This window comes from Theropithecus gelada, chromosome 14 (assembly GCF_003255815.1).
Source record: "Theropithecus gelada isolate Dixy chromosome 14, Tgel_1.0, whole genome shotgun sequence".
In the NCBI taxonomy this organism is placed as follows: Eukaryota; Metazoa; Chordata; class Mammalia; order Primates; family Cercopithecidae; genus Theropithecus; species Theropithecus gelada.
The window spans coordinates 2,673,756-2,699,754 of NC_037682.1; the positions used below are offsets into that span (position 1 = coordinate 2,673,756).

The following is a 25,999-nucleotide window of genomic DNA, read 5'->3' on the forward strand; positions in this document are numbered from 1 at the left end:
GTGATAACACCAAGTGCTGGGATTATAGGTGTGAGCCACCACACCCGGCCTAAGGTGTCTGTTTTAATGTGAATGCTGGTCAGCGGTGCCTGAATTCCCACTGGAAGAGGGGTATAATGAGGCACATTGGGCCACCCACGGTCATCATGGCCTGAACTAGCTTTTCAGGTTTACTTTAGAATGCGTTTGGCCAAGAGGTGTCCATTCGGTTGGTTGGGGTTGCTTAGAATTTTACTTTGGGTTTAAACCAGGGAGTAACTCCAGGTAGCAAGGGCCCTTTCTGGGAGGGTTCTCTGTGTTGTCTTTTGGGAGAGGCCCTGTGTTGCCTGCAGTCACTTCCACCCTGCCCCTTGGGCACATGAGGAGCACACAGTGTCAGCAGGTGGGCAGGAGGGGTCGGGCAGCCAAGGAATGCAGTATGAGATGGGCTTGGGGTCGGGGCTGGGTGCGCTGCAGGACTCCTCCTCCTCCTAAGGGACAGCAAAGGATGGACACACTGCCCCCTCCCGAGCATTTGAGGGTCTCTGTCCTGCCCATCTATTTCCTGTAAATGTTCCTTTGAGGAGCTGGTGGCTAAGGCCTGAGCCATGTCTCAGAGAGGCTGGAGGGGAAGAAAGACCTCGTCCTACTAGGGAGCCCACCAGCCCCTCAGCGGGCGGTGGTTGGGGGGTGGACAGGCTCTGGGGCTCAGCAGCCCCTGCGCTACCGGTACTTTTCCCTGTGTCTGAGCTCCTGCAGCCAATGGGCTTGGTCTAGACTCTCCTATCTTCCCCTACATCGTGGGGTGGGGCTTGCTCTGGGTCAGGCTGCTTTTCCCTAGTTGTGGGGAGGGAGATGCTGGCACATTTAACTGACCCCTGGAGGAAATGAGTGCCTGGGAATTCATGTCTAGGGCTCCCAGCAGCCTCTTTGCGGGCCAATTTGGAAACTGTCCCCAGCCCTGCATTTTAGGGCGTTACAGAGTCTCTCAGAAGGCCCTCCTCCCCTGCTGCTCCCAACTTCCAAGCCTGCACTGGTTGGGGTAACAGGATGGTTCAAGGAGCCCCCTCTCTACTTTCCACTATGTTCCCTGTGCGGAGGGAAGAGCAGTTTAAGGAATAAGGTATCCCAAAGGCGCACAGCAGACCGGGGGCCGAGGAGGGGGTCCTGCTTCCCCTCCTTTTCTCTAGGCTGAGCCACAGCAGGTCCTTGAATCCTATTTCCCAGCGGATGCCAGGACAGCAGGCCCTGGGGGAGTTCTCTCTCGAGCCTTTCAGAGGGACCAGAGGTCTAGCAGCCACGGGGAACTCAGATTCCTTGACTGTGTGGGGCATGAACTCTCCCAGCTGAGAAGGGGCACAAGGTGCCAACAGGGCCCAGTGGCCAAGGGAGACGCGGCTTGTCGAAGGGAGAACCTGGGCCCTCGTCTTCCCTTTCAGGGCGGGCAGCTGACCTGCCCCCTGGACAGGCTCCCAAGCACGGCGGAGGCCAAACCTTCCCGGCTGCCGCCCACCCAGCCACGCTGACTTGGAAGCTTGAGCGTTCAGCGGCCTCCATCCTGCCCGGAAGGACCAGGGACCTGGCCCCAGCTTCCCCGCAGCGCCCTCGGGGGACGTCTCAGTGCCTCCCGGAGCCCGGACCAATGCACCAGAGCTGAGGGCCCAGAGGTGTCAGCGTGGCCGGGCAATTGTGTGAGGACGACGCCCCACAAGTTTGCGGCCAGGGCCCAGTAAACCCCTAGGGGTGGGAAAGCGTCGGCCCAGCCAGCGGGGAAAGCCCCCTTCACCCGTGACCCAGCGGCCACGACCCCGCGTCCTCATCTCGGGCTGGGACCGCCTCTGCGTCTGGCCTGAGCGGGACCGTGGGATCCCGGGGAGCCCCGCCTCGCTGCATTGACGAAGCCCAGGAGGAGCGACAGTTACGGCTTCCGGTCATGACCGGAAGTGCCGGAACGGCATTCGTTCTCCATACGAGATGATGCACTTCCTGCCTGGGGCGGCCGCTGTTCTCGCGGTTTCCGGCAGGTGGCGCTGGGACCACGGGAAGCCGGCCCGGCTGTCGGTTAGTCGTCGAGCATTCTGGGAATTGCAGGCCTGGCCCCTCCTCTTCCTGTTCTTCTTGGTCAATTCCGGTCTTGGTTCCCCAACAAATGCCGTCGTTTCCGGGGCCGCTTCCGAGCCGGACCCAAGAGCCGGGGCGTAGAGTAGAGGGCCGGGCGCATGCGCACAGGGCTACACCTCCCGACAGGCGTCGGGAGTGGCGGCCCAGTGCCTTGTGGGAGTTGTAGTTCTGCAGGCGCGGAAGCCGCGGCGCTCGGCCGGCAGAGCACTCGGTTTCCCAGAGGGCTGAGCGCGCCGCACGGACGTGCGGCGCCGACCAAGATGGAGATGGCCGTGCATCCTTGAGCCGGTAGGTTTGTGCTGAGGGAGGACGGGCCACGGTGGCCGGCCGAGCCTCCGGAAGGTCACCGAGCGCAGCTTTAACACTTGAGCTCGGAGGCCTCGCTGTGCTCGCCGACCCCCGTACCTTGCGACCGGGCCCTTGGCACCCACCAGCATCCTCTTGAGGCCCGGACCCGGGCCTGTCCAGCCCGACTTCGCACCGAGAGCCAACTTGGCACTGAGAGTTCGTTTTTTCCCTGGCGGGGAGGTCTTGCTGGCACATAGAGTGGAGAAAGGCCGGGCTTTGCATTCATGTGGAGAAAGAGACGGCTTCCTTCAGCCTCCGGACATGAAGGAGTCAACTCTGCCCTTCCACTTATTGCCGGATCTCGCCGAGAACCCCGAGAACGGACTCCCGGAGTCCCTGTCTTGCAGCCCGATCCCCGCTCCCCCTCGGAGTGCCCCGCTGACCAGGCTGCTTCTGGCCGCGGCGGCGTTCTGCTGCAGAGGACGGGAGTGCGAATCTGGGAAGCAGGGGTCTGGTTGGAACTCCAGCTTCGTCTGCAACATACTGTGTGACTTGGACAAATTATGCCCCCCGCCCCGTTCCTGCCAGTTTTAAAACGGTCATCAGTGTGGGGGGTACTGGGTATCGCCTTTCCCTGGGGTGGCTTCTTCAGTGAGGAGAGTCAGGCCTCAGAGGAATTGAGGTCCTTCCTGTGTTTGACCTGGTGGAGGGCACTGACAGTCCCTAATAGTACCCCTGACCCCATCCTTGTTGGGTGCACAAGACACAAGTCACCCTGGGCGGGCAAGGAGTGTTGGTAGCAGGAGAGCAGTCAGTGGATGGATGGCCGAGGACAGTGAAGAAGGGTGTGGATGGGCCGTCTTTTTTGCTTGGAAACGCAAGCTCTGAGGCATCTAGTCACTCTACCACTAAATAGGTACAGGAGGCAGCATTTGTCCAGGCAGCTGGAAAGGCAAGGTATGTGCTGAGTGTTACAGGAGGAAGGCCACTGGAGGTCGCTCCAGGAGCTGCGGGGATTTGCCTCTGCCTAGCAGGGCTGCTCAAGGTGATGGTCGACACCCCACTTTCCTGAGAGCTTGACCCTCAGATGCCAGGGGCTTGGCTGCAGATTCCTTGGGAGCTCCCGGGGATCTTCCAGCAAATAGGAGCAAACCTTTTCCCCATGGATCAGGAAGGTGCTGGCTCTTTGTGGAGTACCAACTGCTCACCCTGCACAGCAAGCAGCTTATAAGTGGCCCTCCTGCCTGATCTCAGCCCTGGGTTTAAGCCCTGGGTGGCTGCTTACTACTAAAATCGCTTAGTAGCTCCAAGCTTGCCTGCAGAGGGTTGGCACGATTAAATGAGGTAACGAGTCAAAAGTCCCTACCCTGAGTCCTAGCCTGTCAGGGGCTCTGAAAACCCAGACTTAGGTCGGTCCTGCCTGGCACCTTGAGGGGTGACAATGGGCTGGCACTGGACATAACCTGTTTCACACATGCGTGCTCTGGTCTGAAGTTGGTCCTCTCCCCCACCCCACCCACCTGCAGTTGAGCAGCTGAACAGCGGCAATGCTGGGGCACTCCCAGGCCTGAGACGACCACGCCTGTGCCACTGAGGACCTTCATCAGGGCTCCGTTCACCTGGCCCACTTGGCTGTCCAGTCACTCTCCAGTGTCAACCACTGGCACCCAGCAGCCAAGAGAGGTGAGAGGAGGGCTTGGAGGGGGAGGCGGGACTCCACCCTGTGTGGGACAGTTCTGTCAGTTGATTCTCTACTTGTCCAGGGGCAGTGGATCTGCAGGGGGAACTCATTCTCAATACTGTTCCTCCTGAGAGACAAACTTCCTGGGCCGTTTTGGTTTAGGTGTGGCGTGGCCCTGGGGACCCATGGCTGATGCAGGGACAGGTGAGCCGTCCCCCAGCGTGGAGGGCGAGCACGGGACGGAGTATGACACGCTGCCTTCCGACACAGTCTCCCTCAGTGACTCAGACTCTGACCTCAGCTTGCCCGGTGGTGCCGAAGTGGAAGCACTGTCCCCGATGGGGCTGCCTGGGGAGGAGGATTCAGGTCCTGATGAACCCCCCTCACCCCCGTCAGGCCTCCTCCCGGCCACGGTGCAGCCATTCCATCTGAGAGGCATGAGCTCCACCTTCTCCCAGCGCAGCCGTGACATCTTTGACTGCCTGGAGGGAGCGGCCAGGAGAGCTCCATCCTCTGTGGCCCACACGAGCATGAGTGACAATGGAGGCTTCAAGCAGCCCCTAGCGCCCTCAGGCCGGTCTCCAGTGGCAGGCCTGGGCAGGGCCCATCGGAGCCCTGCCTCCCCAAGGGTGCCTCCGGTCCCTGACTACGTGGCACACCCTGAGCGCTGGACCAAGTACAGCCTAGAAGATGTGACCGAGGTCAGCGAGCAGAGCAATCAGGCCGCCGCCCTGGCCTTCCTGGGCTCCCAGAGCCTGGCTGCCCCCACTGACTGCGTGTCCTCCTTCAACCAGGACCCCTCCAGCTGTGGGGAGGGGAGGGTCGTCTTCACCAAACCAGTCCGAGGGGTCGAGGCCAGACACGAGAGGAAGAGGGTCCTGGGGAAGGTGGGAGAGCCGGGCAGGGGTAGCCTTGGGAACCCTGCCACAGACAGGGGCGAGGGCCCTGTGGAGCTGGCCCATCTGGCCGGGCCCGGGAGCCCAGAGGCCGAGGAGTGGGGCAGCCCCCATGGGGGCCTGCAGGAGGTGGAGGCACTGTCAGGGCCTGTCCACAGTGGGTCTGTGACAGGTCTCCCGCCGGTGGAGACTGTTGGCTTCCATGGCAGCAGGAAGCGGAGTCGAGACCACTTCCGGAACAAGGGCAGCAGCTCTGAGGACCCAGGTGCTGAGGTCTGAGAGGGAGATGGCCCAGCCTGACCACACTGGCCACTGCCATCCTGCTGCCTTCCTAGTGGGGCTGGTCAAGGGGCAGCCTGGCCACTGCCCAGCTGGAGTGGGAGGAAGCCTGCAGGCTGCCTGTAGGTGGCACTGGAGGCCCTGGCTGCAGCTCTAGGTGGCGTCCTCCCGAGCAGAGACCTGCTGAGGCTCCTGGGGTGTGGGGTGTGGGCTGGAAGCACTGGCTTCCTGATGGGGACAATAAAGGTTTTGGGTCTTTCTCAGACTTTTTGTATATTTGGGCCCTGCTTACTCAAAGGGGTCTGTCGGCAGCAAGAGGTCCCCACACCTGACAGTGCTGGACCACTCAAGGGTGGCTGACACCTGCATCCCTTAACAGCAGATCACCCAGGTGACAGCAAGAGTTGGCAACCCCAGGCCTCCTCTAGGGCTTGTGGCTCAGTGGCAGGTGTCCAGCGAGTACCCTCAATGGGCCTGAGTGGGTCCAGAATCTGCCCTCCCCCAACCAAAGCCCACAGGATGCCATCAGCCCCAGGCCTAGTGCGGACCACAGCTTGGGAGGCGACAGGGAGATGACAAAATGGGTCTGGACAGAGAAGGCTGGGGTGTGAGTGGGCAGTTGGGGGGCTTGGGCAGGTGTTTGACTGAGCCAGGGGTCCAGTTTTATCTGGGTGTTTTCCAGGCTCCACTGGAGATAAAGCAGCCACTGGCACCAACAGGGGCTGTGTCCTAGCGCCATAAACACCAGCGTGTGCTGTACTGGCCACTGGGTGTTGGGGGGACAGCTGACAGACGCCGTGGGTGCCCAGCCCTGTCTTCCAGGAGCCAATCACCTGAGCCCCAAAGGACCTTTTGGGTCTTAAGTGGCAGAAATTCTAACCAGTAGTGTTTCAAAAAAAGATGAGTCTCTTGTCAGGCAACACAAGTCAGGGCAGGGGTGGGTGCGGATCCCACAGCAGCTGCTCAGTCTGGATGGGGGTGCTCCCCCGACGCACCGCAGGGCCAGCTTTTCTGTGGTGCAGGCTGGTCAGTTTCCAGGTAGGGTTACGGTGGGGCACGTTTTCTGCCCGGGGAGTTGTGCCTGTCAGGGTAGACAGCCCCATGACACTGCGGTGCCCCCAGGGAGGCCGGGAGGGACAAGGAGCGGTTCCTTTGGGTGAGGGTCTGGTGAGGCACCAGGAGGGCCATTGTCTGCTGGGGGGTCTGTTGCCCCCTGGGGGTTCCGCTGGAGGTCGGCAAAGGTCAGTGCACAAGACCCAGGGTGGCCTGCTGAGGTGAGGTGGCCCCACATATGGCAGGCCAAGCAGCTTAGGTGTCCGAGGAAGGCTGGCCAGCCCCGGGTTGTTCCTGGCCATCTAAACCCCCTCTGTGGTCAGAGGCCACCAGCCGGCTTCCCCCGCCACAGTGTCGAGAGCCTGCTGGGAAGGAAGGCCCCCCTGAGCGGTGGGAGCCAGCAGGGCAGGCCCAGGAAGGGGAGAGGTAGCTGGCTCAGAGGCAAGGGCCAGGATGCCATGACTCCCAGAGTGAGTCGCCACAGGCCAGCCTGGGGAAGATGGGGAGCCCAGAGACAACCAGGCCTCCGCCTGCACTCCTGGGACTAGGAAAGCAACTCCCGTGAGGCTGAGGGGCCCTTTTGCCCCCTGAGCAGGACAGCCCAGTAGGGCCTGCGCCAAGCAGAGCCTCAGGAGTCCGAGTGAACCACATTTGACCCTGGCCAAGGCCGGGGCTCCATCAGAGGGTTCCCACACCGCCCTGAAGAACCGTGTCCAGCCAAGGCCTCCTGAGACTCCCAGGCCAGGCAGGGAAGGCAGAGTACACAGCACAGCCTACGGTCCCCCACCTGCTCCCACCAGCTGCTGCAGGGTGGGTGCCCATGCCCACCCTCATCCCACGCTCCCCAAACAGGCTTACTCCAGGGGCTGCCACCCTGGGCCAGCATGTCAGCCACAGAGGACACGAGCACCGAGCAATAGTTGATCTGGAGAAGGGAAACATGTCCGGAAGCTCCAGGGCTCTCAGGACAGCAGGGGACAGGCAACCTCCCCATCTCCCCTCTCCTGCCAGGGCCCCGCTGCCCCGGGACTCCTCCCTCTGGGAGCTGCCACTCAAAGGCAGGGGTGGGTGAGGCTCCCGTGAGGCATGTAGAGTGAAACGCGAGGGGTTGTGAATGTGACACCCTCATTTAAGGCTGTGGCCTCTTAAGTGGCAGGGTGGGAGCAGGCACAGGTGGGGACGGCCCCCTTCCCCAGGACCTTCCTCCACCCACTGGGGTGCTCCTGTCCTGGCTCTGGTCTGGCTCATTTCTGTGAACGACCGGGCAGGGCTGTGGGCAGGTCCCAGTGGCCCCAGGCGGCCACCCGCCTCCCGTCAGGGAGAGGAGCTCCGGGGCTTGCTTGCCTGTGACTCCAGATGCTTGATGCGTTTTTCTTGCTCCCTCAGCCCCCCGAGGTACTTGGCAACAAAGTCCACTCTGCGGCAGGAGCAGGCGGGTAGCTGTGGATGGCCACGCAGCACTCCGCGTGTGGGGAGCCTCCCCATCCCCTCAGGCCTCCCTGTGTGCCCGTCTGGGTGCCCTGGCCCTTTCCCTTCCCCCCTCATGCCCAGATCTGGTGGCACCAGGACCCCTCAAAGTGCACCTGGCACAGGTACAGAGCGCTCTGTGCCTTCCTGGTAGGGCTGGGGTGCCGTCCCTGCCTGGGCACACCACCCAGCAAGACGGTACAGGGCAGGCAGTCGGGAACAGGCCCCTGCAGCCAGGGCTGGAGGGAAGCCGGGGTGGGGAGTCCCACTCCTGAGACCACAGCAGGGAGGGCGCCACAGTCACTGTGCACGCTCCTTTTTCGCCTGGCCGGGCATCCCAGCAGGGTCCTGCACAGGTCAGGCTGGAAAGCGAGGCCCTTGGGCTTGGCCAGGGCCCTGCCCCTACCCGTTCAGCTTCGGCTCCCCAGCTCAGATCCTCTGTCACTGACGCCAAGGGCACATCCCCGCTTAAAGGCAGCCCGACACCCACCAGTGATCAGGACGGGCCCCCGCACCTGTTGGCGGTTTTCCGCAGCACCTCCCCCTCGCTGTCCCTCTTCCGCTTCTCCATCTTGCTCAGGAAGCTCTCCTTCTGCACTGTCTCCCAAGTGACGACCTTCTGGTCCAGGGGGTCTGGCAGGTCTCTCTCTGGGAAAGCGGGGCGGCAGTCAGCGTTCCTAGAGCACATGGGCCTCAGTGGCAGAGCCCAGGCCTGGTCCCGGGGCGAGGTAGGCCCGGCAGGAGTGAGTGGGGCCCAGCCAGGGGATGGAGGGCGAGAACAACCCTGTGCAGGGACGGCCAAGCTGCAGGGGGACGGGCTCAGCGGTGCCAGCCTGCACAGAGCCCAGCCGAGGACCCACGGGGCTGAGGAGGGGCCCAGGTCTCTCCAGACCCGCCTCCAGCGCACAGCCCCGCCCTGGGACCCACGGCCCCGGCCTCACCCAGGTGCTCCCGCTTGTGCTCAGCCTCCTTCTTGAAGACCCTGCGGAGGGCCAGGCTCAGGTGGCTGAGCAGGATGAAGGGCGGGGCCAGGGCGGGGCGCTCGTGGTACTCCACAATCAGGTTGTAGCGCTGGAACTTCCAGAACATGTCTGCGTTGCCCTGCACCACCTGGAACGTGTAGCTGCAGGGGCACAGCCGAGCCGTCACCTACCGGCTCCCCACGCCCACCTGGGGGACGCATCCCACCTGTACCCTGATTGCTGTTGGGGAGCCCTTTTTGAAACCGAGGCCCAGCACTGCGTCTGCGTTGCCTGTGGGGTGTGTCACAAGGGGCCGAGGCCCAGCACTGCGTCTGCACTCTCCTTGGGTCTTCCCCTGTCCGCTCTGCTCTCCTGGACAAGCCCAGAGTTCTCGCCACAGCACCCGTCCCCCAAAGACCCAGGCCCTGCTTGCTGGGACCAGGAGGGCGGCCCACAGAGTTCGAGGTCTTGGGCAGGCAAAGCCCCGCAGTCCAGGCTGTGCCGCCTCCTATCTGCCCTGGGGCACCAAGCCCCACCCTCTGTGGCGCAGCAGGTGGACCGCGAAGGAGGCGGTGTTGGGGAATGACCCTCCGCTCCCTCCGCTCCAGGGCGCTCTCCTCCGGGGGTTGGTTGGAGTCACCTGAACATGGCGATAAGCAGGTTCATGAGCAGCACGTTGGTGACCAACAGGAAGGTGACCAGCAGGAGGATGACCAGCCAGTTGGCGTAGAGGCTGGGGCAGGATGGCGAGTCCTCCAGCAGCAGTGGGTGGGTGGAGCAGTTCACACGGGCTTCTGGAAGGCAAGGGTGCCGTGGGGAACACCGTGGGGACCAGACCAGGGGCAGCCACAAGGGCGGCCTCAGGCAAACGCCCTGAGGTAGAGAGCTTAGTCTCAGTGTTGAACCCAGGGGACACAGGTGCTAGTTAGGTGACCCACTGTCCCAGTTCACCCAGGATGGCCTAGGTTTTAGCACTGAAACCCCCATCACAGCAAACCAGAACCAGACAGGTGGTGAGCCCCACCCTGGGCCCCCTCTGCCATGTCTGCTGGGCTTCCACCAGGGACTGGAGTCAGCCAGGGCCACAGGCCCTGGAGGTAGAGCCAAGACCCCTGGAGGGATGGAAGGTGGGGGACAGAGGGGTCACGGGACACAGGTTTCTGCCGGTTGTTGCGTGTGTTAAAACCTCCACCCCTCATCCCAAAAAAGCCTCTGCTGTTGAAGGTTTGGGAAAGCTGCTGAGGAAAGGGAGATGGGGTCCTTACTGCAGGACGTCTCAGAGCCGTTACAGCACTAACCCCTGTGATCATACTCCAAGCTGGGCAGTAATTCCGCCACCTTTCCAAACTGTATTGTGCCAGCAGGCTCCAGACAGGGCTCGCTGCAAGCCCTGAGGGCACCGATCCCACACTGGGCCACTCAAGTCAAGAACATTCTTCAGGCAGTGCACTCTGGGAGCTGGCAGGCTGAGCTCCCTCGGCCCTGGGCAGGGATACCCTGGAGGGGCAGCAGATCTCACTCCAGTCCCTTAAAACCAGAACCTCACACCAGCTTCTCCATTGCAGGGCTCAGCCTTGGACCCCCACCCCACCCCAGCCTGCAGGGCAGGAGGAGGGAGGAGGGAGCCACAGTGAGAGTCAGGGTACTCAGGGTCCCAGCCAGAGGCCAGAGCATGCTCCGGCCATCCGGGACCACATATCCCCTCCATATCCTAATGGGAGCTCCGCTCTCTCCTCCCTCCCCAGCCTGCACGCTAGGTTGTGTCTGTGTGAGCCTGTACATGTGTTTGGATGTGCCTGGCACACATGCTCATGTGTGAGTCTGTGTGAACACACTGGCACACACACAGGCACATTCAAGTGTGTCTTGGTGCCTGCCAGCTCCAGGTTGCCCTGTGGTGGGTTCTGGGGGTCTCCCTGTTCCCAGGTTCCTGCCCCTGTGCCTGGGTCCTGAGCTGGAGGGGTCCGTTCTCCTTCCTGGGGTGAATTCCTGCCTTGTTTCTCCCGAGTGAGTTATTGTGACACATTGGCCCGTGTGTGAGTTATTGAGTGTTTGTGTGTGCACTGGCAGCCAGTGAGCACCAGCCCTCCCCACGCTCCCACCCCAGGCCTGCCCCTCCTCTGCCCGCCCTGGCCACCTCCAGCCCATGAATCTGTTCCTGGGCAGACTGATGACCCCTCTTGTCCCTGCACTCTGGAGGAGCGGGCCAGGGCCAGCCTGGAGAGCCTGTTTGTGAAGCCGTAAATCTGTCTGATAAAAGCAGCTCTGAGGAATGAGACCCCCACACCCTCCCCGACTCTGTGATTTGGGAAGGCGCCACCAGGCCGGGCTGGAAATTAAATTGTCCCTGGGGCCTGGAGCCCCAGAGAACAAGCTCATCACCACAGCTCAACCCCAGCTCCAGCTTGGCACGAGTGCAGAGTGGGGCAGGGGGCTGTCCTGGGCTCTGAGGAGACTGCAGGCTGTGCAGAAACTGTCTGAGCCTCAGTCTCCCTCTCAGCCCAGCGTGTGTGAGTGACTCTCTGCCCAGCAGCCCAGAGTGTGTGTGTGAGTGACTCTCTGCCCAGCAGCCCAGCGTGTGTGTGTGAGTGACTCTCTGCCCAGCATGTGTGAGTGACTCTCTGCCCAGCAGCAGAGGGGCTCACAGTGAGTGGCTGGGTTCAGCCTGAAGGGCCCAGAAATTTGCTTGGCAGCTGAACTGACCCCAAGGAATTGCAGCTCAGAGAGGGGAAGTGACACATCTGAGACTCAGTGTGCGGCCGGGGCTGGCCCTGTTGTAGGCGTTTCAGCACAGGGTTCTGAGATCCCAGCAGCACCGCAGACCTCCCTGAGAGATCCCAGCAGCACCGCAGACCTCCCTGGGGCAGCACTCGGAGCAGGCTCCTCGGGAGTCTGTTTCCCGCCTTCTCCCATCGACAAGGAGGCCATGGCCAGGCCTGTCTCCCCATACGGGTGTCTGGGACTGGCCCGCCAGAGAGGCAGCCACTCAAGAAAGGGGGGACCCCCAACCCTGCCCCGGCTGGAGGCGCCTGTCTAGAGCTCCTCCTGCCCCGAGGGGCCCTGCGGACAGGGCAGTGTTGGAGACCATATGGTGAGGGTGAGGTGGGGTCGCAGGCAGGCAGGGTCTGGTTAAACTAATGGCCTGGAAAATGAATGCCTGTGATGAGCAAACACCAAAATGTCAGGAGGGGCTGCGGGGGCTAAGAAAACAGCCCAAGGAAATGAGCCGCGCTGGGAGAGGCGATTTCCATCACGGCGTCGCCCACGCCTGTCCCGGAGGCCTGTGTTTGCTCCGGTCTGGCCGTCATCCCATCAACAAATATTTATCGCAGATCCTGAGCGCCACTCCACAGAGGTCAGGGTCAGGCCTGGGCAGCACGTTGTGCCATGACTGCCCCATGCTGGGCAGCCCCAGCCGCCTGACACCGCCTGAACAATGTTTCCAGCACCTTCTCTGCTGGATCTCCAAGCATACGGCACCCCTCGAGGGCCCCAGGGGCTGGCTGGCTGCTGGCCCACCTTCCCAGAGGTGTGCGTCCCCTCCCAGGTCGGGGCTCCTCACTGAGTCCCAGCCATCCCAGGGGACTGCACAGGTCCTTGCCCCATCCCTGAGCTTCCCCATCCCTGAGCTTCCCACCAACCCATCAGCACAGAGGCCCCCATGGCCAAGCGGCTCTGTCCCCCCACCCCACCCTCCCCACTGCACTGGCTTATGAAAAAGTTTCCAGAGCCTCCACCAGCCCCAGCCAGCTACAGGGGTCGGCCTGGGGACACCCACAGGCACGGACAGGCCACACACACGTTGGGGTGGGTCCCCAGGAGCAGCCAGGGTGCCTTTAGGAGTGGCCGCATGGTGGAAGGACGGCATAAGGGCTCCGGTGGGTGGGTGGGTGACGGGGCACCTAGGTCAAGCAGGGCCCTGTGGGAGAAGGGCAGAGGCCAGGGGCCGTGAGGAGAGCCAGAGGGTCCAGACCCTGGACGATAGCTGGGACAGCCTTTGGGCCCAATCTGTGCCCTTAGTGACTGCCCATCCCTTCGCCCCCGACAGACCACCGCCAGAGCAAGACTTGCCGCTTGGCCTTCCCAAGCAGGCCAGTCCTGGCTGCCTTGGGGTCTCCTTGTGTCTCCTTCCCAGCCCAAGGCCCCAGGTCGGGGCTCCGTGACTGGAGCTGCCTCTGCCTCGGGAACCAGGCCTGGCCCTTTGGGGTGTGGGGGGCCTGGGGACCAGGCCTCAGCCACTTTTGCCATCTCTGCCCCAGGCTAGGGTCTCCCTGGCCCCAGCAGACCCCTCTGGAGAGACTCGTGCCCAGGGCTTGTGCACACAGGGCTCCACTTGCTCCCCACCCCGCCCCCGCTGGCTGTGTGCAAACCATCGATCTCGTCCAGTGGGATCTGCCCGAAGATCTGCAGGTAAGGCCGGTAGAGCACCCGGCGGAAGATCCACTCCAGGCGGCCGTCATGGGGGTGCAGCAGCGCCTGGGTGGTGACGCCGTAGGCCACGAGCCACACGCTCAGAAAGAAGAGGAAGAAGAAGACGTCCTTCATCTTCACAGGGTGGGGCAGAAAGAGGGGCATCAGCGGCCAGCCAGGGGCCCAGGCAGGGGCTGTCTGTCCCTCCAGGGCCAGGCCCAGGGCTCACCATGCGCTCCACCACGATGATCTTGGGGCCCAGCTGCTTGTGTATGGCAAAGATGTGGATCAGCCGCAGCGTGAACACCATGAAGTCCATGGCGAGGACTGTGCGGCCAGCCTCAAACGCCAAGGGCAGCATCCTGGAGGGTGGGAGGCTGATGCGGCCGCGGGGCCCAGAGAGGGGCAGAGCCTTCCCCAGGGGCACACAGCATGCTGGGTGTGGGCAGGGCCAGGGCCAGGGCCAGGCCAGGACTCCTGAGGCCCTGAGTGGCTTCATCTTTTGTTTATTTATTTTTAGCAGACAGGGTCTTGCTCTGTCACCCAGGCCGGAGTGCAGTGTCGTGATCACAGCTTGCTGCAGCCTCAAATTCCCTGGCTCAAGTGACCCACCCACCTCAGCCTCCTGAGTAGCTGGGACCACAGGTGCCACCACCACACCCGACCTGAGTGGCTTCATCTGGAAGCCTGCCCACAAGCCCCCCTGAGGCCACACGGCCTCTGGGCCCCACAGACCTGCAGGTGACACCCACGATGAACAGGAAGATGGCCACCATGTCACACTTGTTCCAGTTGTCCCCCACATACAGTGTGAACTTCTTCAGCAGGTGTGTGTCCTCATCTGTGAAGAAGCCCTGGGAGGGAGGCAGGCAGTCCACTGATAGCTGTCCAGGCCCCCTCGCTGGGGACAGCCCTACCTGGACAAGCTCAGATCTGTAAGGATCAGGGTTCAGTGTGCCATGGGGATCGGGGTTCCATCTATGACCAGGGCCCAGGCTACCAGTGGGACTGGGGGTCCACTGAAGCTATTCCAGGGCTGTCTGGGGACAGAAGCTGAGGTCAGTCTTCACTTGGAGTCAGGGCTTTTTGTGCCCAGAGTCTAGGGATCAGTTTATTCAGTGTCTGGACTCAGTCTGTGATACAGGTCAGGGTTCAGACTCTGACGAAGGAGACCATGGTCATGCTCAGTCTGGGGCAGGGATGAAGGCTCAGTCTGGAGCAGGGCTCAGGGCTCGGTCTGGAGCAGGGATGAAGGCTCAGTCTGGAGCAGGGCTCAGGGCTCGGTCTGGAGCAGGGCTCAGGGCTGGGTCCTTGACCAGGATCATGGCCACTGGTGACTGGGAAGGTGGGAGGCCCCGTGCTGTTCTTGTTCTACAGATGGATAGCCCCACCCCGAGAGGGCAGGACCCAGCTTAGGTTGCCCAACCTGAAGCTGCAGAGTGGAGGGGACCCAAGCTAGTGTGGCCACCTACCTGCCGGATTTCCTCCAGCACCAGTGTAAAGACCCAGAAGTAGAGAGTGACCTCGGGCCCCGAGGGTCCCTGGGGGGGCGGCCTGAAGTCCAACAGCAGGACGTAGGTGAACAGGAAGAGGAAGGCGAAGTACATGACCACATTCCCCAGGAACACAGTCACGGGAGCGCCCCAGAACTTCCGCCAGCGTGTGAGCAGGAAGACAGCACGCGGGCCTCGGCCACCCTGAGCCCTCGGCGCCTCCACCATCTCCTCTACCCTGTGCCGCAGAGAAGGCCACAGCGGTGAGGCTGGCGCCCAGCTGGGTGCCCCACCACAGTCCAGCCTCCCAGCCACCACCCACCGGTCCCCTCCACTCTGCCCGGCCCTCTGCCTCGCACCGGCTGTGCAGGCCGTACAGCAGACTCTTCTCCATGTCCAGGCTGTCCAGCTCCTGCAGGTCCTCCAGGCCTGTCCTCAGGGAGGCTTCCTCACTGCAAGCACAGGAGAGCTCAGGGCCTGCAGGAAGGACTCCCAGAGGCGCCTGCGTGGCTCCGGGTGCTTGGCCATCAAAGTGCCCACTGGGTGCAAGGACTGTGGGGAGTGGGACCTGCAGGGAGTCTGGACTTGGGGGCTACAGAGTCAGGCTGCCACCAGCACCAGCGAGGCCCAGGCCCTCCCTGTGGTTCCAGCACATGCACTGGTACCTGCCCCAGCCAGCAGGCAGCCCACAGGCCTGACCCACCTGAAGGTGATGAGGTTGGTATAGACGAGGGCGGGGCAGAAGAAGGCTCCTAGCAGCCGCAGAATGGGCGTGCCCGCAGCCATGTCCCCCCACCAGATCCTGGTCAGGAAGGCCTGAGGTGAAGGCAAAACTGTTGGCTCCACCTATGCACTTTCGTCCAGGCTATGCCCTGCCCCAGGAATGCCCAGGTGCCTGGCCCACGTGAGCTGAAGGGGCGCCCAGCCCAGCCTTCCCTCCCGGAGCCCCTGTCCTGGTGGGGGACATGCTCCTCGGGACGCTCATCGCAGGGGTGTGGGTTGAGCTGCTGTGCCCTTCACTAGGGAAAAGATTGGGCTTGGTGGTCGGGAAGGACTGAGAGGAGGAAGTGGCACTTCCGCTGAGCCCAGAGGCAGGAATGTGCCTGGTGGAGGAAGCCAGGGGGGCGCCTTCCAGGAACAGAAGCCCCACCCCGCTCCCCTGTGCTGGGGACAGGAGTGACAGGGCAGCCGCAGGCTGCGAAGTCAACTCAAGCTGGGCCCAGCTCGCCTGCCAGCCCTGCCCCCTGGCAGCTCTCCCCCAGGCCAGCTGGCACTCACCTGCACGCCATCGTGGGCAAAGAAGGCCTTGGCGTCCGCCTCGGTGGCCAGGTGCAGGCAGGTGGTCTTGCTCCAGCAGCGGTTCCGGCGCACCAGCAGGGCGAAGGCGAGGTCCTCACTGTTGCTGTAGCACTCAGAGAAGAGGTCTGCCCCCGGAGACCCTGGCCGCTAGGACAAGACACCGATGCCCGGCCCCCAACGCCCCTCGTCCATCCCCCGCCCAGACCTAGGGTCTGTGGCCGCACCCTGTGTTCACCTCCCAGGGCCCAGCCAGGCCTTCTGCCCCCGCCTGGCCTGCTCTGGACCCTTCCTGACCCTTTGTCCTTCCCTGGCTCTTTCCCTCCCCCAGCAGGATGAGGGGGCCTCCGCCGCCCTGAATGTCCCTTGTCCCGCGGCAGGGCCCAGTGCATGCCTGGGGCGTGAGGCTCTATCTTCCTCACCACATGCCCAGCGGTCCCACACTCAGGGTCTGGGGCCGCCTCCATCCCAGGCAGAGCCGTCTGTCCTCTCCTACAGAGGAGGCCACTGAGGGTACCTGGAGCCCCACAGCGGTAACAAGCGGCCCTGGCGAGGCCCAGGACCCTTTGTCTGACCCTCTATCACATCCTCCCCCGACACGCGGGCCTGGCCCCGGCCGGTCACTCACCCAGGGCCAGCTGCTCGTACTTCGCCTCGCGCATGGCTCGGGCCGCCTCGGCCTCCGTCTCCAGGTGCGACATCTCTTTGAGGATTTTGCAGGCAGCCAGAGCGGCTGCCACACCTTCCTGGCCCTAGGAGACCCGGTCTCAGGAGGCCGTCCCTCCCCCGCCCCCACGCTGGGCCCGCGGCCTCGGCTCACCATGGCCCAGAAGTAGGTGGCCATCTCATGGCGGTTCTGCAGCACGGCCCACAGGAAGAGGTCCCGCCAGGGGTTCTCACTCTTCTGGTTCAGGTCCAGCAGCCACTTCTGGCCTGTGGGTTGCTTGGCCGGGCCCTTCTCCTGGAGGACATGGGCGTCGGCCTCCCACTGTGGCCCTTGTCTCACCCCCCGTTCCCTGGAGCCCCGCTCACCGCCTTCCTGCGGCCCCCCGGCCGTCCGTCCTGGTAGAATCCTCGGCAGGCGTCCTGCAGGAAGTCCTTGAGTACACGGGAGACCTCGTGAAGGGAGAAGGCGGGTGGCCCCGTGGGTGGCTCCCGGGCCTGCTGGGCACCCAGGCCGGCCAGCGTCAGCCGGGCCTCCTCCTGCTTCCGCTGCAGCAGGTCGAAGAGCAGGCTCTTGGGCGACACGGAGCGGTAAAGCTGCTGCAGCCGCCCATACGTCAGGAAGTCAGCCACGTCCGCGCCGTTGTCCACAAAGAGGCGCACAAACTCGGGCTTGTTGCTGACCAGGGCATCCACCATCACCTCCTCCAGGTCACAGGACTTGGTGGCCATGGAAACCCAAGGGAAGGAGGGCAAGAGAGTGAGTGAGAGACAGGAGGAGGGGGGCCCAAGGAAGGAGAGAGCAGGGAGCACAGGGACCCCATCCCCAGGGCCAGGTCACGCAGACCCTCGCGCTCTCCTGCACCCCAACCTGCCCCCTGAGTTGGGGCGAGCACAGAGGGGCCAGTCGTGAGAAAATGCTGAGGGTGTCACGACCGCCTTGGGCTTTGGGGACAGCTGGCACCCAGCCGGCTCTGCCTGGGCCAGCGAGCGAGGCAGAACCCCGGGCGGAACCGTGTGGCCTGGTCTTGCCCCAGACTTTAGGACAGTTGGGCAGAGTGGGCTCAGCCAAGCAGCCCGCAGGGTGCAGAAGCAGGCAGCGTAGGCAGCTTGGGCAGTGCCGGGAGGGGGAGGGGGAGGGGGGGGGGGGGGGGGGGGGGAGGGGGGGGGGCCAGACTGGGAGGCACCTTCCACTCCACGTCCCCATTGAAGATCTCACTCTTGGCGATGTCCACGTGGTCCCAGGCCACGGCCAGCTTGAGCTCATCCAGATAGTCCTGAGGCTCCTGGCTGTGGCTCTTGCAGGCTGTGGGCAGAGCAGGCGGGCACTGGCGAGGGTGAAGCTGAGGGCCTGACAGAGCTGGGGCACAGGGTCCCCGAAGGTGGGCTGCCTAGAGACGCGGAAACGGGAACTTCACGCTGGGACTTGAGGGGGCACATGTGCCACTTCTGAACACCAGCAGGAGGCATAAGACTTTGTGCAAACCCCAGGAGAAGGCGCACTGCCCTGGTCTGTGTCAGCATGGCCCATCTGCTCCCATGTGAGGCACCTTCCTTGGCCGCAACGGGGGTACCCCAGCTAACACCTGGGCCTTGAGGCCACTTCCTGGATGTTGTCAGGGTAGCACGCTGGGCCATGTTTCCTCCACGGGCAAGGGCATTTGACCATGACTTGGTGAGGTCACCAGGGTCACTCGAGGGAGGCCTGCAGCACCTGGGCCGGGTGCATCTGCTGGAGACCACCGTCCTCGCCAGCCTCAGCCTCCACAGTCGTAGACCCCATAAGACTACGGTACTTCTCTCAGGCCGCTGGGACCAAACTGAGACTCATGAGAAGGGGTCGGGGAGCTCCTAAACAGGGAGGTTCCTAAACAGGGGAGCTCCGTTGACCTCCTCGTCCTGGTGAGGTTGCTAAATCCCGAGCTACCCGCAGTTCAGACACCCTTCCCAGAGCAGCCCCTCACTCAAGGTGTCCCCAGACCCTGCTCAGCAGCGCCCCTCCCTGCTGGGGCTATGTCTGCCTGCCAGCAGCCAGCCCTTCAGCACGTGTTTGTCTCCAACAAAAAGCACATCAAATGCTGATCAAAATTTTCCATCGGCGGGTGAACGGATGCATCAGCCACAGTCTGTCCACAGGCTGGAACCTGACTCCGCCTTACAGAAGGAATGAAGCATGAAATGGTATACGCTGCAACACGGATGAACCGTGAAACCCTCCCGCCCCTGCAGGGAGCCATGGACACGAAACGCCCGTCGGCAAATCCATAGAGACAGGAAGCAGATCGCTGGTTCCCAGGGGCTGGGGGAAAATGGGGAGTGAGTGCCAAGGGGTATGGGCTCCTTCTGGGGCGATGAAGGCTTCTGGAATTAGATAACAGTGATGGTTGCCCCACCTCGCGAATATACTAAAAACCACTGAATTGGCCAGCGTGGTGGCTCACGCCTGTAACCCCAGCACTTTGGGAGGTCCAGGCGGGCAGATCACGAGGTCAGGAGTTTGAGACCAGCCTGGCCAAGATAGTGAAACCCCATCTCTACTAAAAATACAAAAAATTATCTGGGTGTGGTGGCGGGCACCTGTAATCCCAGCTACTTGGAAGGTTGAGGCAGGAGAATCGCTTGAACTCGGGAGGAGGAGGTTGCAGTGAGCCAAGATCGCAGCACTGCACTCCAGCCCGGGCGACGGTGCGAGACTCCATCTCAAAAAACCAAAAACCAAAACAAACAAAAAACAACCTCCCCCACTAAAAAAGAAAACCCACTGAATTGAGAGCTTTAAGTATAGTTTTAAGCTGTGGTAAAAAACACATGTCATAAAACTTGCCAAATACAGAGAGATGCATGAATCACGTGTCATCTTTCCCGGGAAGGGACAGGCGGGCGAGCGTCCCAAATGGCCAGGCTGCCAAACCCCAGAGTGTCTCCGAGCATGAAGCCGCCTGATGGTGCCTGCCGTGCCCACCCTGCCCGCCCTCACCTTTCACCAGCGCCTTCAGGATGACTGTGTCCAGCTCCTCGGAGCCCTCCTGCTCAAAGTCGTACACGGTGAGCAGGTGCTGGTGTGAGGTGATGTTCTGCAGCTGGGCACCAGAACAGAACCCCGATGGGGCCGCCTCAGCCAGGACAGGGGCAGGGGCAGAGGCAGGCTGTGGTCGACAACAGCGGAGGCACAGGCAGTGTCCCCAGGTGAGCCTTGCAGCCCGTGTGCCCACCACCCACTGGGCCCGGCCCGGGACCACCCGCAGACCAAGGGGCTGCCTGGGTCCCTCTGCTCCCTGTGGGCCTGAAGCGAGAGCGGGAGGGGGGCCCGGCAGTCTGAGGTGGGGGGAGTGGGCTGGAGGCTGTATCAGCAGGGGCTCTCCGAGAGGACCAGCGCCACCCCGGGAGGAGGGTCGGGAGGACAGGGGAGGGGGAAGCGCATACCAGCTTGGTCCAGCGCACGATGTCCTCCCAAGAGAAATGCTCGCTGGGGAACTTCTCCTTAAACTGCTTCTCAGCCACCCTGGGCACCAGGAGGTGGGGCTGGTTCACCAGGGCAGCGAGCACATCGGCGATGCCCCCTGAGCCTGCCAGGATCAGCCACGGGGCAGCCTGCTCCACAGCCCTGGAGATCCTCTGAGACGGGGAGGGAGGGGAGAGTGGAGCCCAGATCATCCCGGCAACATCTGGCTGCAGGTGTCGGGGGGCCCCCCATCCCTTCCAGCCCCGTCCCAGGGTCGCCCAGAATCCACCAAACCCCTCCACAAGGCTTCAGCCAGCCAGGGGGCCTCAGCCAGGCCCCTACCTCCAAGGTGCTGGGATCACCATTGACCAGCAAGCAGAGGACAGGGATCTCGATGCTGCCAGTGCCTGTGGACAGGGTACCCGTGAGGCCTGAGGACACTCTGCCTCGGGTGACCACCCGGATCTCAGGCTCTCAGGCCACCACATTTTCTGGTCAAAAGCTAGCTCTTCCGAATAAAGTGAGGGCTTCGTCTGGGCTATGTGGCACAGGCCGCTATTATAGCCCCTGCCATATGGGGGCCGGGGGCTCCAGTTCTAACCCCCACTGCCCAGCATGCAGACTTTGTGGCAAGAGCTGGCCTACGGCTGTTAAAATACAAAGTGACATGGAGGAAACGGAGCCCCCAGCCCTGCAGGTGCACCGCCACACCACACACACACGCTGAGCGTGGCAGAGGCAGCATCTCGACCATCGAGGGAGCTCTGCTGGGCGGGCTGCTCCTGACCACTCAGCAAACCAAAGAGGTAAGGAGGGAGTCTTCAGGTTTCTCCCCCAAACAGAAGCTGCAAATGAGACTTCTACATGTGAAGCCCCCAGAGAATCCTGGACCTGCCCTCGTCTTCTGTGAGGGAGCGAATTGACTGGAGGTGCCTTAGAATCACCCACAGGGAACTGGGCTCCCAGGCGGGCCCTGACTTTGAAAGGTGCCTCCTGATTGAATCTCGAGGATAAACCAGACCTGGCCAAACGGTGCCCGGGCCAGCAGGGCTTCTGCAGAGCAGAGCAGGACCCTCTGCCTGTGTCCCCAGAGTTTGATGAGATTTCGTGTTTTCATTTCTAAAGAGTGCTCAGTTGGCCAGGCACAGTGGCTCCTGCCTGTAATCTCAGCACTTTGGGAGGCCAAAGCAGGCGGATCACCTGAGGTCAGGAGTTCAAGTCCAGCCTGGCCAACATGGTGCAACCCCATCTCTACTTAAAAAAAAAAAAAAAAAAAAAAAGCCAGGCATGGTGGCACATGCCTATGATCCCAGCTACCCGGGAGGCTGAGGCAGAAGAATTGCTGGAACCCGGTAGGTGGAGGCTGCAGTGAGCTGAGATTGCACCACTGCACCCCAGCCTGGGGGACTGAGTGAGATTCTACCAGAAAAAAAAAAAAAAAAAAAAAAAAGGCTCAGTTGGCCTTGCCAAGAAATTACGGCAGCCCGAGGCCCTGACTCTCCACCCCACCCGGCACAGGCAGCGCTCCCACCCCACACGGCAGCCCGACGCCCTGACTCTCTGGGCCATCCGGAGAACATTTCCCGAAACTGCCCACCCAAAAACTGCCCACAAAAAACCATTTTTTGTTTCTAAATATTGTATATTGTTCATAGACGTTATAAATAATTATATGCTTTGTTTATGAATATTATTTACACACTAGCATTTTCTTAGTAAGTCCAGCTTTTGAAAGTGCGACTGGCCAGAGGTGCCCATTTGTCGGGTGACGCTGCCCTCTGGTGGCAGCGTACCTCACGCCTGGTGGCAGGAAGTAGCCCTCTTTCAACTCACGCCCCAGAGCCTCTGACCACGGCAAGGCCCAGTGAAAACAGAACTCCACCTGCTCTGGTGGGAATGTCACTGCCCAGCCAGACCCACTCTATCCAGCTGTGCCTCCTGCACCGCCCTGCCCAGACAGCTCCTCCTCCCAGGCCCCCACGGCCCAGGTCTTGGTGCCCAGCCATGCTGGCTGTGTTCTGCCTGGGAAGCCCTCCTCCTTCTCCCTGGCGGTCACCCCCTCACTCCCATAGGCGGGTCCCTGGATCCCCACTGGGTCCCAAGGCAGTTGGCCGCCGGCAGCTTTCCTGGGTGGCTGGGGCGGGCCTCACCCCCGTAGCCTGTCCTCTGCTCCGAGATGTGCTTCTCCAGCCTGAGTCGCAGCTCCGTCAGCCCATCGCCCTTCCCCGGGGGGCCTGGCTCCACCAGGACGAAGTGGGAGAGGTTGCTGTCCAGCGAACAGAGAGGCCCCTGGCTGCTGCCGTCATCCTCGGGGTAGTGGACAGGAATATCCTCCTGTGCCCATCAGGGAGACGAGGCTGAGCCCTCGGGAGGCAGCTTGGGCTGGGTCCCGCTGTGGGATCCTCCCTGCCAGGCCATACACACTACACTATGGGGCCCTGCACAAGGCTTCTGCCTGAGCCTTGGTTTCCCCACCCTTCAGACAAAAGGAGGGACCAACAGCTGGGGCCCGGGGACCCTCCTTTGACAGTCAGGGGCAGGGGCGGTGGGGAGCAGGTTCTTTTAGACAGAGCCATGGAGACAGCCGGGGCTGCCGGAAGCTCCTCCTTCCCGACTCTAGGGCTGGTGTCCAGACATCCACCAGGGGCAGCCTGGGCCTCCCTCAGCAGTGCCTTAGACAGACCCCAGCATGGGGGACGGAAGTTGCTTGTCCAGGCTTGGACAGGGCTTGGGGCCTGGGCCCACGTGGTATAGGAGGAGGCGAGGGACCTCGCCACGTTCTACACTGGCCGTTCCCTATGCGGTACTGCCACCTGCCGGCCGCGTGCTTGCTCTGTCCGATCCCTGCTCCTCCTCCAGCCCGAATCCTGTCCTCCCAGAGCTCTCTGCCCGCTGCCCAAACCCTTCTGAGCCCCTGCCTCCAGGCCCCCAGCAGTCGTGGTGCTGGGAGCTGGATGTGCACCTGGGCCTTCTCCAGAATGCGGCGGTGCAGGACGCGGCCCAGAGAGGCCATGCCGACGGCAACCACACGGGCCTTGGTGGATGTGCTGGCCAGCGAGTGGTCGCGCACGGCCTGCCCGATATGCCGGGCCAGGCCCACGTGGAGGGCACTGGTCAGGATCCAGGCTCCTGTGGGGACGGAGGAGGGGCTCACTGTGCTGCACCGCCCAGGTCTTTCCTAGTTGGCCCCACACCCTAACACTTAGGCCCAATCAGCAGCCAGTTACCTGGGAGCCAGTGGTGGGTGCTGGGGAATACCTCAAGGCGGGGTGGGGAAGTCCAGGCCCAGAGATGGCAAGACAGCCACCCAAGGACTGGGGACTGGGCAGCAGTGGGACTGGCTGGGCCCAGAACCTGTGAAGTGGCACCCCCACCCCACCTGGAGCACACATGCTGGGGCCCAGTCCTTCCTCTGGGGTCCCTCCGGGACAAATCCGACACAGCTCTGTCCAGCTGCCTCTGCTGGGCCAGAATCCCAGGATGTTTTCCCAAACTTTTACAAAGCCCTCGGCCATGTCTGGCTGGAAGATCTCTTTGAGTTTGCCACAGTCATTTCTTTAGTGAGGGTCCCTGAAACCTCAGGCCCTTCTCCAGGGTGTTGCATAGGCCAAGCTGCCTCAAAAAAGAGCCCAGTCATTGGACTCTGGCCCCTACAGCTGGCTGGCCCGACTGCCTCCCCACGGGGTCCCACCCTGTATACACTGGGGTGCTTTGGTCCCAGGTATGTGGGAGCAGGGACATCTCGTAGTGGAGGGGGCAGCTCTAAGGAAGGGCCAGGCCCAGCTCGGGGAGGCCCTGGTCCAGTACATAGGCACTGCTGCACCTGTGGGTACTGCAGAGGACAGGTGGGCAGTTTCGGGAAATGTTCTCCTGATGGTCCAGAGAGTCAGGGCCTCAGGCCGCTGTGTGGGGTGGGGGCGCTGCCCGTGCCGGGTGGGGTGGAGAGTCAGGGCCTCGGGCTGCCGTGAGGGGTGGGGACTCACCTGTGCTCTGAGCCACCTTCACCAGCCCCTTGCGCAGTACGTCCCGCAGCCAGGACTTCATGGCGAAAGGCTGCTCCTCGCCCACAAGGGACACCACCAGGTTGGGGGCTGGCAGGTGCCACTCAGCAAGCATCAGGTCAAAGAGCACAGACGGGGCCACTCCGCTCAGCACCCGTACAAACTGCAAGGCGGGGGCTGCAGCTCAGGGCTTTCGGGGCACGGGGCACGGGAACTGCTGGGCATTGGGGTGGGCTGGACACAGGAGGCACTGAGGAGGTGCTGAGCATTTGTGGGCTGGACATGGGGGGCACTCAGCACTAGGGAGGTGTTGGACATCAAGGGGGCTGGACACGAGGGGACACTGGGCACTGGGGAGGTTCTGGGCATCAAGGGGGCTGGACACAGGGGGCACTGGGGAGGTGCTGGTTCCTGGTGGCAGGTAGCAGGAGGAGAGTGGCCCCCAATACCCCTTTTGGGACAGAGCCAGTCCTCCTTTGACCTGCCGTGTGACCTGAAGAGTCCTGACCCCTCTCTGGGCTGGCATCCTCCTCAGTGAGCTGAGGGCACTGGTCAGAGGTGGGGCCTTGGATGCACCTAACCTTGCACCTCCGAATCTCTCGGGGGGACCTCAGGGGTCCCGGTTATCGCAGGGAGGTAGGAGGCTGGCCAGAGCCACTCCTTCCAGCTCTGGAACTCTGCTTGTCTGGGGGTCTGAATATGGCCCCCGGGGAGCAGACCCCAGGGGTGGGGAGGACCCTGGCACTCAGCTTCCAGGGAAGGAAATGGGGGCTCATGGGTTCCAGGTCAACACAGACATCGCCCGAGGCCTGGGGACTGCCCCTACCTTGCCTCGCTTCTTCCCAGACCCTCCAAAGTCGACCTCGCCCCTGCACAAGCCTAGCCCCTGCCGGTCTTCAGCATCCCCGGGGCTTCCGGTACGGGGGCCTTGGACATCCTGCATGACGGCCTCTAGAGATGCAGGGATACCCCGGCCCTTGAGGGCTGGGAATGCCCATCCCCGCCTCCCTCCCCTCAGGGGGTGGGTGCTGCCTTCCCCTAGGAAGCCCCTCTCCAGCCGACATGCACAAGGAGACCTGGGGACTGCCCCAGGCATCTCTGCCCCAGGGATCTTCTCTCCAGACGGGCCCTGCCCAGCGACCCCCTGCAGCTCTGTCTCTTGCCGTAGCACCGCCCCAAACAAGCTCCTTTCCAGGTGAGGATGGGATGTGTGGGGCTCTGCCACTGGCTCCTGGTTCCTCTACTCACCCCAATCTGGGCACCTCAGGTCAGCCACACCTGCAGACGATTCTCCAGAGGCCTTTTGCGGGGATGACCTGGAAACTCTGGAAGACTCAGCAGAGGCCTTGCAGCCCCCTGGCCACACAGCCCACTCACTCCCAGGACAGGGATGCAGAGCCCCTGGGTGCACCTGAGCAGAGGTGAGAAGGTGAGGCAGGTGCCCTCAGCTCAGGTGCAGGAGGCAGTGTGGACAAGGGACCACCTTCCTTGCCCATGAGGTCCAGGACACACAGAGGGGAGGCCTCACCCAGGCCCACACAGCATCAGCGGCAGAGCTCTTCTCTCAGCGCTCTCAGATCAGGGGAGAAGAGGCCTCGTGCACCTCAACCCTCACGGGGCTCACGTCTCCCAGCTGCCCGGTGAGGTCGGGCATCCCAGCCCCTCTCTATGTGGCAGGGATCCAAGGATCGGGGCTGTCCCCTCAGTGTCCTGGCTCCAGCCCTGCCCACGGCCTCATCTCTCAGCCGCCCCAATCTGGCTGATCTCGGCCTGGCTTGGCCCCACCTCCTTCCGATTGCTTGTCTGAAAACTCGATATTGGAAGCTGAGTGTCTGAGGACAAGCCCTGGCAGGCAGAGGGCACCTGCTCCGCTGTCTGCCCTCCTGGAACCATGCGCCAGGTCACAGGCCACCAGGCAGAGGTCTCCCTGGGCCCCCAGTCACACTACCCTCCCCAACCTGGGGCTAC

General features: G+C 62.7%; 3 protein-coding genes across 9 annotated transcripts; 1 reads left to right on the forward strand and 2 right to left on the reverse strand.

Moving 5' to 3' along the window:
- Nucleotides 1–1,635: 1,635 nt before the first annotated feature.
- Nucleotides 1,636–2,825, reverse strand: LOC112605666. The gene has a single exon (XM_025355361.1). The coding sequence runs from the start codon at nucleotides 2,668–2,670 to the stop codon at nucleotides 1,762–1,764; it is 909 nt and encodes a 302-aa protein (XP_025211146.1). The 5' UTR covers nucleotides 2,671–2,825; the 3' UTR covers nucleotides 1,636–1,761.
- TSSC4 (tumor suppressing subtransferable candidate 4) lies at nucleotides 2,078–5,509 on the forward strand. Of its 6 annotated transcripts, none has more exons than XM_025355358.1 (4): nucleotides 2,078–2,388; nucleotides 3,423–3,732; nucleotides 3,915–4,071; nucleotides 4,232–5,509. In XM_025355358.1, the coding sequence occupies exon 4, from the start codon at nucleotides 4,255–4,257 to the stop codon at nucleotides 5,242–5,244; it is 990 nt and encodes a 329-aa protein (XP_025211143.1). In that variant the 5' UTR covers nucleotides 2,078–2,388; nucleotides 3,423–3,732; nucleotides 3,915–4,071; nucleotides 4,232–4,254; the 3' UTR covers nucleotides 5,245–5,509. The 6 variants fall into 6 exon arrangements, with proteins under 6 accessions (XP_025211143.1, XP_025211142.1, XP_025211144.1 ...); XM_025355357.1 differs by having other exon boundaries at nucleotides 3,423–3,563; XM_025355359.1 differs by lacking the exon at nucleotides 3,423–3,732 and having other exon boundaries at nucleotides 4,232–4,273; nucleotides 4,466–5,509.
- A 623-nt stretch (nucleotides 5,510–6,132) lies between these two features.
- TRPM5 (transient receptor potential cation channel subfamily M member 5) lies at nucleotides 6,133–24,977 on the reverse strand. 2 transcript variants are annotated; one of them, XM_025355353.1, is made up of 24 exons: nucleotides 24,858–24,977; nucleotides 24,014–24,194; nucleotides 22,993–23,159; nucleotides 22,181–22,364; nucleotides 20,373–20,437; nucleotides 20,012–20,203; nucleotides 19,566–19,668; nucleotides 17,776–17,894; nucleotides 16,958–17,308; nucleotides 16,746–16,886; nucleotides 16,554–16,677; nucleotides 15,908–16,053; nucleotides 15,333–15,445; nucleotides 14,989–15,081; nucleotides 14,609–14,867; nucleotides 13,872–13,990; nucleotides 13,366–13,498; nucleotides 13,097–13,271; nucleotides 9,367–9,520; nucleotides 8,706–8,887; nucleotides 8,280–8,412; nucleotides 7,642–7,714; nucleotides 7,156–7,222; nucleotides 6,133–6,659 (listed from the first exon to the last, which is right to left on the reverse strand). In XM_025355353.1, the coding sequence occupies exons 1-24, from the start codon at nucleotides 24,972–24,974 to the stop codon at nucleotides 6,553–6,555; spliced, it is 3,498 nt and encodes a 1,165-aa protein (XP_025211138.1). In that variant the 5' UTR covers nucleotides 24,975–24,977; the 3' UTR covers nucleotides 6,133–6,552. The 2 variants fall into 2 exon arrangements, with proteins under 2 accessions (XP_025211138.1, XP_025211137.1); XM_025355352.1 differs by having other exon boundaries at nucleotides 6,525–6,662; nucleotides 24,858–24,974.
- Between the last annotated feature and the right edge of the window lie 1,022 nt (nucleotides 24,978–25,999).